Below are 12,209 nucleotides of genomic sequence, written 5' to 3'. Positions count from 1 at the left end.
TGGATCCCAAGAAATATTTAAAATTTCAATTTTCATGCCTTAGCCTGTAGAATTCTTGAATTATAGGTATGTCCAACCTTACCTGATGAGAAAATTAAAATTTTGATTTGGTGCAGGGGTGTTTCCCAGTGGTAATCTACTTATGTAATGTCTCCAAGGCTCTGGGTTTGAATTTAAGCATTTTAAAAAAGAAATCAATTTGGATCTTAAGTTTTGTAGTTTATGGTAAAATGTACCAACACGTGGGCCTATATGGACTTATGTCATCAATAATCAAAGTCTTCCGGTTTGAAGCTATTTGTGTAGCACAGTCTACTTTAATTACTTGTCTACTGTAGTCAATATTTGCATTTTTACGTTTTCACATCATCATTGTTTGTGATGCATAGAAAGCCCATGGCCTGACCTCGCAAAGCAAGCCTATAATTTCTAAAAATCAGGCCTGAGGCTAAAGGATTCACATTCAAGATCTATCTGAACTACAGAGTGACTTTGAAACCATGCTGGGACACTTAGTGAAACCCTGTCTCCAAATAAGAACTAGAAGTGGCGACACAAGCACTCAGCGGCCGAAGCCTCACGGGGCATGCGCTTCAACCCACAGCAACATCAACACACAGAGAGAGTAGGAACTTTCACTGCTGTGAAAACTGGTCAGCCTGTTAAAGATAGAGCTGTGAGCAGAGAGAAAAGAGAATGGAACACATGAGACCATGATGGAGAAGGAAGGCATATAAACCTGATGCCACAGGGGCATATGAGAGCTGGGCTGTTTATAGGAGGGAGAGGTTCTACGTAATGGTAGCAAATGCCTGTATTTGCCAAACGTTGTTAAATGCTGGGCGGTGGTAGCTCAGACCTTTAATCCCAGCACTCAGGAGGCAGAGGCAGGCAGATCTCTGAGTTCAAGGCCAGCTTGATCTGCAAGAGCTAGTTCCAAGACAGGTCCCAAAGCTACAAAGAAACCTTGTCTCGAAAAACAAGATACCAAAAAAAGTTGTTGAACAGGCAAGAACTGCAGAAAGCAATTGTGACGACGAATAACAAAAGCAATCTTCCCTCTTCTGTACCGCTCTTTGTAGTCTTCCTTCTCCGAATATTAAGGTAGAAATAAAATGGATTCCAAAATACAAACATTGATTTGTCGATTTTTAATTTTAAAGCCTTTTTATGGTTTCATGTGTGTGTGTGTGTGTGTAACAAATTTTAACCATTTTGTATCCCCATTCCTTTCACCACCTCCAACTTGCAACAAATCCTCCTCTTTTCGTGTTCTATTTCGTGTATGACCCATGAGTTTAGAGTTACTCTTATGATCTTGAGGAGGAAGTTATTTACTGAAGCATGGGTACTACTATATCAGTGGCTACACCACTGAAGAAAATGCCCCCACCCGCCAAGCGCCACCCCCAGCTAATATTAACTGCCAGTAGTTCCCCCAGGAGAGGTGAGGCCTCCCGGCCCACTGCCATCTATGCTGAAATGATGGGTAAATTTTGTACAGACTTTTGTCAAATATAGCAGGTTTTCTAGTGATTCTTTGTTATTATTTAAATACAAATGGTCAAAGCCATAGGAAAATATGTAATCAGCCCTTATTTCTTGTTTGGAAAGTGTTTATTTTCAGCAGTAGAAGATGCATCTGAACATGTTAACTGAACCAGCATGTAATTTGCTCATTCTATGCATGCATACAACTGAAGGAACATACTAGTCATGAGTAGAACTAGCACTGTGAACTTTTTTTTGTTCCCTCCAGACTATATTTCATGTTTCATTTCTCAGTGAATCCAAGGCACAATCAGTGGGCATTTTTCCTTTATCCCACGATAGTAATGTGCTCAGAATATTGGGGGTGGCTATGACAATTTATCATAAAATTTAAGTTAAAAATGTAAACCTATGGGGCTGGAGAAATGGCTCAGCGGTTAAGAGCACTGACTGTTCTTCCAGGGGACCCGGGTTCAGTTCCCAGCACCCACATGGCAGCTCACAACTGTCTGAAAATCCAGTTCCAGGGGACCTGACACCTTCACACCAATGCACATAAAATAAAAGATAAATAAATCATAAAAATTTAAAAAAACAACTTTAAAAAAATGTAAACCTATGTGCTAGTGAATTCCTTTTCTTTTAACTGGAAGTCTGATAGAAAAACTGCAGCTGAAGGCATAGAAAACTGTCCCGGCTCTTCCTGTGGCCAAGGGAACTATACTTGTCCAACTTCCTGTCTCAGTCCTGATGGATTAACTTTCTTCTAACCACTTAGCCCGTGAAGTGGCTTCACTTTCAGGATGACTTCCCACTCAGGAGTAGAAATTAAAAATAGCGCTCTTACCTGTCTTAGAGAAGAAAATGGGCCACTGATGGAATGTGGTTTTTGTTGTTGTTTTTAACCTGCCTATTCCACTCTATCCTGAGACTGTTGTCTATTGGAGCAATGTGGTGCCCTGCAGACTCAGTAGAGAGCCTTATAAATATTTATTCATTCAGGTGGGAGAGAGGAGTTGTCCTCTCTGTCACTGGAGACAATGGTGAATTAAATGCAATAGACCCAGCAGCTTTACTACAACTTTTAGTTACGTTATTTTGTCTTTGTAGAACAGGTTTGAAGATTCTAGTTGGTGCCAGTTTGTTTGTTTGTTTGTTTGTTTGGCTTTTGGTTTTGGTGGTTTTGCTTTGAAAAATTCTGAACAGCATTTTAAAAAGATGCCCCACTGAAAGTGTCACCATCCTTGGGAAGCCAGTAAGAATCCTGTGTGCTGTGCAGTGTTGAGAAGATCCACGTCGGGAAACCCCGAAGTTGCCATTGCTGTAGTATAAGGTCACTTCCAAAGAGACCTTTCATTTCTTTTGTACTTGTTTCTATCTTTGTCATGCTATTCTCTCAAGTTCCTAGCCACTTCATCTATCATTAATATTTTGATATTGATAGATTGTACATTTTCTTCACATTCTTCTGGGCTTTATAGGTTATTTTACCTTTCTTTCCATGTTGCTTCTGAGTGTTAAAGTAAGGGTTTTACATCACTTACTTTTCTCATTGCTGTGACCAAAACACCTGGTTAGAAACAACTTAAGAGAGAAATGGTTTATTTTGTCTTGTAACTCAAGACATAGCGGAGACGACATGGAGGTAGAAAGGGGAGGCCAGTAGTCTCATTTGATCCACATTCGGGAAACAGGAAGAGAGGCACAGCCAGAAAATTTCATGCCCTTTCCCTAGTGATACCCTTCCCCTAGCAAGGCTCTCCCTCCAATTGGTCCCTGAACTTCCCAAATAATACTGACATCTGGGGACCAAGTGTTAGACACATGCACCTATAGGTAGCATCTCACGTCAAACAACAGCAGGTCCCTATTTATAACCACCTACTAAGGACACAACTCTCTGGTTACCTTATTCTCACGGTAAGACTTACTTATACAGGGTATTATGTAATTAATGTTCTAATAGTTTTCTCTTTAAATAACCTGTTATGGTTATTACGACCAGCTAAACGGGATCTAGAATCACCTACAAGACAAACCTCTGGATAAGTCCTCAGTGGAAGTGCTAAGACCTGTTCTGAATAAGAGTGATATCATTCTGGAGGCTGAAAGTTCAGACTAAGGAGGAGGAGGCAAGCGAAGTACCACCATTGGTGATTCTGCCTCCTGACTGTGAGTGCAAAGTGACAAGGAGTCTCACACTCCTACTGCCCCACCTTCCCTACAATGACGAACTGAGACAAAACAAAATGTATACTTCCTAATATTGTGTTGGTCAGGTGCAGTATCTTAGCAAAGTGAAAAATGACAAAATACATAACTATAGAGAACAGAAGGCCACAAGAGTCTATTGATGCTTAGACTGACGTTGTTATGGATATCCAGTATGAATTAGTAAATGCATGGCTGACACTGGACATCCAGGGAACCTAAAGTAAACTGTTCTGTAAGCTATTAAATAATCATTTCTGGCAGAATGTTTCTTCATGAGATTTTGGAAACATGCCCTTGAGGTCCAAAACAAGTGACTTTGCCTTTCTCTACCTCTGACTTTGCTTGTGTGTCCCTAACTGTGGTGTGTGTGCAGGTTTGCATTGGTAACTTCACCCATCTGTGTGTAGCCCACTGCCTTGTGCCCGCCTGTATGCCTATTGACATCTAGAGTAGCCTTTACCCCTCGTGCATAAAGTTTATGTCATTTCATCATGATTCCTGCATCTTCTTTCTTGGTTTTGGAGTTTGGATTTCACAACTACCTTACTTATGTGTGTTTATATTATCCCAGATTTGGCAATGATCTAAACAAGGATACTATTCCTAAAGGCACGTTGCTTATAGATAGGTAAACCAGAGCTTGAGGCCAAGTATTCTACTCCAACTGGTTAGTGTTGTGGCATTAGGTTTAGATGTGTTGCATTCACTTATGTTGTGGAATATTAGTTTAATGATGCAAAGATAGGTTGCATTTGTTTAAGTTCATAAAGTTGTGTTTCTTTACCTGTCTAAAATACCTGATGAAGTTGAACACCCTAGCAAGACAGGAAAGACATAGGAGGGGCTGCCAGATGGAGAGAATGAATAGGTGGAGAAATCGAGCCTCCCGAGAGAAAGAAAAGGAAGCAAGAAATGGAGGAGAGGAGAAGGTCAGGGGCAAGCCACCCAATTGGTCCCTGTACTTTCCAAATAATACTGACATCTGAGGAGGTCCTTGCTCCTCCTAGGAAGTTTTCAGTGAGGCCAAAGAATAAGATTAATTCCCCAAAGGACATCCTCGTTAGATGAAAAATGAGTTTGGACTAAAACTGTGTGCAGAGGGCAATTGTGGAAGCCGATGTAGAAACCAGATGAATGGTGGGAAAAAGATGGTGGCAGTGAAGGAAGAAATGGAAGGAAAAGGGGGAGAGAGGTAGAGAGCAGAGAGGGAGGAGGGAAAGGGAGAGTGGAGGAAGAGAGAAGGAGGAAACAGTATGTCTGAGTAGGAGAGGGAGATACTGAGATTCAAGCATTGAAGATGAAAAGGTGCAGTGTTGTGAGGGATTTAAGAAAGGAAGTGAAAGATCATGATGCCTAGGCTCCCATGTTGGAAATGACCACTGACAAAGGGACTGGGAGAGGCTCAGTGGTTAAGAGTGTATCTTTTAAAGGGTCCAAGCTCATTTCTCAGCACCCACATCATGGACCATACCTGTCTGTATCTCCAGCTCAGGGGATTCAGTACCCTCCTCTAGCCTCTTATAGACAATTGTATCCACATACTCATCCAACACCAATATGCACATGCTCATAATAAAAATAAAATAGAATGCTTTAAATGTTTTAAAAATTCTTCTAAAGAAAGTCTTTTTGGGGAAAAGGAAACAACCTGTTCCATAGCATAGCTTAGCTTCCCAATGTCAGCTCACCACTTCTTTTTGAAACTCATATATCATAATTTAAGACCTTGAAAAGAATGACAGAAGTTGCTAATTTTTATGCATTAATAACGTTCATTGAAGGTGATCATAGGGAACCGGTATGGTATTGCATGCTGTAATCCTAGCCATTGCGTGGCTGAGACTCCTTAATGTGTCTTGAGTTTAAGACAAGCCTGGGCTACACAGTGACACTTTGTCTCATTGTCTCAAATTTTTTCCAGAAAGATAAAAATATCCCTAGTAATTAAGTTCAAAATCATATACTACTATTCTTTGAGACCTGGAGTATCACCTTGGAACTTGGATGAGAAATCTAAGGTTAAGAACATCCACTCTCGATGGTGTCTTACTAAAGTATGAATTCAAGTACAGAGGACAGGTTAAGGTGGCTTTTAATACAGTCTAAATAAGGACATTCTGCATGGAAGGTCAGAGGGGCACAGCAAAGAGAACATAGAACTGTGAGTCTCAGACCCTTGCACAGGCTACTCCTGGTGTGGGCAATAGCTCTGTGCTTGCCAGGACAGCAGGAACCTTAGAAACGAAACTACATTCCACTCCCAGCCAACAGAGAAATAATTAACCACATTCTGTTACTGTGATTTAACTTTGCCTTCAGTTAAAGGCTGTGGTATGCAGCACCAGACTCAGGGTGGGTGTTTGACAGGATCAGTTAACCAGAACGATTACCTGGGTTCGTCATTTAGCTTTCCTTAGCTTTGGACCATGAAGGAACAGCTCATGTGTCTATTGTCACCAGTTTCAGCTTCGGTTTTTTGGTTTCTTTTACATTTTTTAAATTTTTTAAAATATTTCTAGATATATTTTATTTGTCACACAGTAATTACAAAAATTTCTGAGGAAAGTGTTATGTTTTAACACATATTATGTGTAATTACAAGAACAGGTAAAGGGGTATTTTTCCCATCTCTAGCAGTTGATTTCAATGTGTCAGCAGCCCTCTTAACCTTTCAAAACCTAGTTAGTTGAAGTATTCCAAGATTATGGTACTCTGCTGTAGGACAATAGCAATTGAGGGCAGATGGGTAATTGGTTTTTATCAGTTATCATTCACATTGTTGTGAGGCAGAATTAATAAAGTTTAGAGACAGAAATTGGGGTTCAATTTGAAGAACAGAAAAGCAAAGCAGCTAGACACTCTCTCTTACCTTGACCTCAGTTCAAAACTGGTGATCCTGCCTCCAGGAAACCTCAGAATGAGACTGAGACTGAGAGCTGTCTCCTCCTGTTTTATAATCTGCTCTACTTCTAGAATTAAGGGCATTCACTACTACTGCCTGGCTTCTTTGGCAAGTCAGTGCAGCTACCAGGATGAAAGGTGTGTGTCGTTGTGACTACTGGCATTGAAGTGTGTGTCGTTGTGACTACTGGCATTGAAGTGTGTGTCGTTGTGACTACTGGCACTGAAGTGTGTGTCGTTGCTGTCTGTTCTGTAAGGCTGGTGAGTGTGGCTGTTTTAATTTTCTGACCTTCAGGCAAGTTTTATTTATTAAAATACAAATGAAATGCCAGTACATTATTGTGAAAGATTATCATAGCAAAATTAACTTAAAGGAAGGATGATTTATTTTTATTATATTCAGGGGCCTCATCCCAACCCCTGGGACCAAGCTTTGGAATACTGAGCAGGAAGCTCCATTTGAAGCCCCTTCCCCTGGGAGTTGCCTTGTTTCAGACTCCACCTCCAAGAAAGCCCGCCAAGCGGTGACCCCTCGCCAGCAAGGGCCAGGACCACTCCAACATGATACCTGTTCCCTAGAGAATGAACATGTGGTCTCCGGGTTTTACGTTGTCTCCCCTTCTCTCTCTCTTTCTCCCCCTTGCCATGCTTTCTCAGTGTCACTCAGGTGTACTGCATTAAACATGGGCATCTTTTATTTTGTCTGATTTGGCCTGGATTGGAAGTATTTGCGTTGGTGGAGAGGCTCGTTCTAAGAAATATTCCTCACAGTTTTGTCTCCCAGTTTGAGGCTACAGTCCATCATAGCAGGAGGATCATAACAACAACAACAGCCTGTATTGATCTCTACATTTTTCTTTGCTCCCCTCCCTGCTTCTCCCCTCCCCTCTTCAACCCTCTCCCATGGTCCCCATGCTCCCAGTTTACTCAGGAGATCTTGTCTCTTTCTACTTCCCATGTAGATTAGATCCATGTATGTTTCTCTTAGGGACCTCATTGTTGTCTAGGTTCTCTGGGATTGTGATTTGTGGGTCTTCAGTTTTGTGGATAGTCTAAGACCCTAGGCTTCTCTTCTCTTCTGGTTCACATTTTTTTAGCATGACAAGCAGTTTGATGGGTGCTGAAATATTGGTGTTTGAAAGAAGTTTTAGGTTTTGGTTTGGTTTGGTTGGTTGGCTTTGGTTTGCTTGTTTGTTTGCTTGCTTGCTTGCTTGCTTGTGTCTTTTTATTTTTGTTTTTCAAGACAAGGTTTCTCTGTGTAGCCCTGGCTGTCTGGGCACTAGCTATGTAGACTGAGCTGGCCTCAAACTCACAGAGATTCGCCTACCTCTGCCTCCAAAGTGCTGGGCTTAAAGGTTTGCACCACCATTGCCTGGCTGGAAGTCTCAAAATGCCTCTGAAAAATCTGTTTCCCCTTCCAATTCCATTCCTCCTCCCCATCCATAACATAAATAGCAATCAGACTTTTGTCCATTTGAAAATCCTAAACTGCGCCACACCTTTCATGGAATTTCAAAAATTCTGAGTCATGAAATGTGGAAATGGGGCTCTAGTTCCAGCCTTCCAGATCAAGATCTTTATCAGCTGTAACCCTTATGCAACTTGCTGCTCCCATCCCTGACAGCACACAAAGATATGGCAATCCCTTATTAATTAAACCAACTCATAAACAATGAATTAGATTCTTTACATGTTCATATTGGCTTAGGTTTCCTTGTATGCATCATGCGCATACTATGTCTATATTTCTCACACACCCGTATCAAAATTCCAAACCTTAAAAAATCCATAATACTTCATTGTATACTAATGGTGTGTTTAAAAATAAGCTATTAGGAACAATTAAGACCACTAATAATAGACTGATTAAGGGATAATAAACCATTCCTGACACTGCATAAGATTAAATATGCTAATCAGATTTGGTACCTGGAAAATCCAGATAAAACCAAAATAGAACAAGACTAGCCACTCAGAACCGACTTTATCTTCTTGCCATTCAAGCTGCATACTTAAATTTTATCAATGTTTTCCTCAGAGCTGAGCAACTTGTGAAGGTTTTGTTCAGGTAAACTGATTATATGTATGTATGATTATATGTAAGTGTATATTTCAGAATTGAAATAGTGTCTATTTTAATATTTGCCAGTCTGAGATGTTTGTGTGATAAAGGATAATAGCCAAGGAAAAATGACTTGAATGTTGTATATGAAGACAATTTTCACTATGTTTCCTTTCAATGACAAACTATCCAACAGTGTTTGTAACTTACTCTGTGAACAAATAAGACGGAGACATTCTGAAAAGTAGCCTAGACAAAGAATTCAGACTGCTTTTATTTAGGCTAAGAAAGACATCACATGCTCATTTGAAGAGGCATTATCCATATCGTAATTTGGTTATTCCAAATACACTGTGCATTTGGAAAGCAAGGAAAATGCAAATGACAAGCCAAGCTTCTAAGCATAATTGAAATTCACTCTAAATGCAGAAGGGGTCAGTTTCATTTCTACGCTGTAGACCTTGTTTTGAATTCCTATACTCTGCCTTGTTTCTATTGCAAAATTAAACTCACTAATGAGAATCAAAATGATTTTCTCTACGTTCATGGAATGTTTCTTTACTTCAGAGCTTATACTACATGAGCGCTCACTTGTACCTTATATTAATCATCTAAAAGATTAAACTGAGCTCAAGAAAAAGAAAAGCTTAGGACATAAAATTTTTAATGACAGTCTCAAATGTTAGATGGTTAATGTCAATTTTATAGGAAGATATTCTGGCCATGGCATGTGGGGTAAATAATCTCTAATCAGACTTTATTAAAATAAACTAATACTGTTGCCAGATAATCTTATGTGCCCCAAGATTTTTATGACAATATACATTTTCTCTGCAAGACTTCTTTCATCACTTAGGATTCAAAAAGAACCTCATTTTCCTCATTAAGACTCTAACTATTTAGTCAGTCAGTGGTGGTGCATATCTTTAATCCTAGAACAAGGCAGAGGCATGCAGATTTCTGTGAGTTCCGGGCCAGCCTGCTCTTCCAGGATAGCCAGACCTACACAGAGAAGCCTTCTCTTAATAAATAAAAACAAAACAAAACAGAATTTAACAGATACTTTTTAATCTCCATTTCCTCTCTGAGAAATTTAACTTCATTTTTCCTAGTACGTGTTTATAATACCAAATAACTAGACTAGACTCTTTATTTGGAAACAAAGCTAAAAACACAAATCTCCACTATCTGCCCTTATTTGTTGTTCTTGCTAGCAGCCGACCTTTATATTAACTTTAAGATAAAGCCTTTTAACTATTCAAATAAGATTTTAATAACCTGTGAATGAACTTACAATTAGGGTGCTCATAAAATAGTCCTGGCTTCTTTCTCTTCTGGGAAAAAAAGTTGTTCAATTAGTAAGTTTGCAAATTTCTTTAAAATGATACAACAGGAATGTAACTTCGGTGGATAAGCTTCTAAACTCTTTCATAAAATATGCTTCTTTCATGGTCTGGTTCTTGATTATTTTTGCAATGTGCAGAATAAAAGTTCTGCATGTGTTCTGATTTGTGAAACACATACGCTGCCGAATGTACTCTGATATTCTTATGAGAATGGCCAGACTTCAGAAATTCTAAGGTGGAATGTTAGCACTAATTATTTGTCTAACATAAACACAGTCCTAAAGTAATCCTAATCAACTGTTCGTTTTCCTTCACCATTGGCCAGAGTGCAATTTGCACTCTGTTAATCTAGTATATTAATTTAGTGTTCCTGTGTGTGTTTGTGCACTTGCACACGCATGTGCCTGTGTGTGTGTCTCTGCGTGTGTGCACCCGAAAGCAGCACGTGGAGGTCAGAAAACAACATTTAGAAGTCTCTTCTCTTATTTCACCATGTGGGTTCAGTGTCTCAAACTCAGGTCATCAGACTGTGCTGAAGCAAGCCACTTCCCACACCGAGCCTTCCTGCTGGTCCAATTTGCAAACAACAACAACAACAAAAAAAAAGATAATGCAGAAAATACCAAGCATATGACTTTTTAAAAACAACTTAAAGTTGTTTTTAAAACTTTGCTTATAAGCAAAAGTGTTTGGATTATTCTGCAGAAGGTTATTAATGGATAAAGTGAACATCAGAAATATTTTAAAAGGTGTTTCTAACCTTGTTGAAGTTTCTGTTAAATCTTTTAGTTCAAGTCTCTTTGGGGCACTTTTATCTTCCTTACATTAATATTCTTACCAAATTACTTATCTGGAGTAAAAATATTTTAAGGTACCTAACAAATTAAAATTATGAACGAGCAATGAGATATGATATTGCTCACAGTTCTTTAAATACTGTTTAAAATACTTGGCTCAATAAGTAGCAGGCAATGTTATTGCCATTAAAGCATTTTAAATAAAGTTTGTCATGTTCATTGAAATGATTTGAAGATGTAAAATTAAGTCGCAGACACTTCTTAGCATCCAATAAGCAAAGCAGGGCTTTGTAAAGATTGTTTGGTATTTATCAATAGTATGTGAAATTTTTATTACTGTCTAGAATTGATCGATTGGTTATAGATCAGCATTTCTTGAGTCTCAGGCAGGGAAAAAAAAAGAAAGAAAGATGCTGCAGGGTTGTGCACTGAGCAATCCAAACGCTTCTACCGTGTTGTAATCCCCCATGTGCTCACCAACAATTTCAGCTCATGCAGACAGTTAGGTTCAAATCGTAGGAACCCTTGACTCTGTGAAGCTGAATGTCAACACAATGTCACAAGAAACACAAGCAATCAAAAAGTCAACATGATGTGTCTTCTTACTCCAGCAACCCTGGCCTGCTAATTTGACTTGCTAGATTTTTGTCACAAGTCATGGTTAGCAGGAGGTGAAATGATATTGGGGCGGTAACACCTGAGATTAGAACACAGTTTGGGTACAGCCTGTGAACATCCATGGGACTGAGGGGGAGAATTTAATTATCTGTCACTAAGTCTTCTTCCTAGAAACTTGTTGATACAGGAAGAAATAGAATCTGCTGTTGCATCAAAATGTTGAAAAATATATATAAGCTCAGTGTGCCAGGATTGAAAGAAGGAACATAGTGTAGAACAAAGCAAAGCTGAATCCGTAGCAAGTTTCCTCTGGGCTTTCAGACCATGGCATATTAACATTGCCAAAATTCTCTGGATAAAGTTCCATTCACCCTGTCCAATTTTATCTTTCTTTAATCTAACTGTTTTTTATTAATTCTTTGGGACTTTCAAATCATGGACCCCAACCCCATTCATTTCCCAGACCTTCCATGTCTGCTTTCCACCCTTGCAGTAGCCTCCCTGGCAAAAGAAACAAAAACAAAAAATAAGCAAACAAGAATTGTGCTCCTCCATCTTACCTGCCTCTCCATCACATACTCATTTGTCATAGAGGCATTGGAAGCTGCAGTGTATCAAGTAGTAGACCCTTTTGCCCAAGCAACTTTACTTGCAAATGTTCTTTGCAATGAGTTGTTGGTCTGGTTCAAAGCCTCTGGTTTCTGCTACCCCATCAATGCTGGACCCTTATAAAACTCCTCTTGGATATACTGATGTTGCTCCAAGTCATGGAGATCCTTT

At 39.4% G+C, this 12,209-nt stretch overlaps 1 protein-coding gene across 1 annotated transcript in view; it reads left to right on the top strand.

Moving 5' to 3' along the window:
• Positions 1-1,344: 1,344 nt before the first annotated feature.
• LOC125405498 (uncharacterized) overlaps positions 1,345-12,209 on the top strand; it is a 141,519-nt gene continuing 130,654 nt past the window's right edge. Inside the window, exon 1 of the mRNA XM_087908296.1 lies at positions 1,345-1,489. Within this exon, the coding sequence (XP_087764422.1) occupies positions 1,345-1,489 (145 nt within the window). The remainder of the gene's footprint in view (positions 1,490-12,209) is intronic.

The sequence above is a fragment of the Myodes glareolus genome, chromosome 1, assembly GCF_982192425.1.
Source record: "Myodes glareolus chromosome 1, mMyoGla1.1, whole genome shotgun sequence".
Lineage (NCBI taxonomy): Eukaryota > Metazoa > Chordata > Mammalia > Rodentia > Cricetidae > Myodes > Myodes glareolus.
This window is presented reverse-complemented; position numbering and strand designations above follow the sequence as displayed.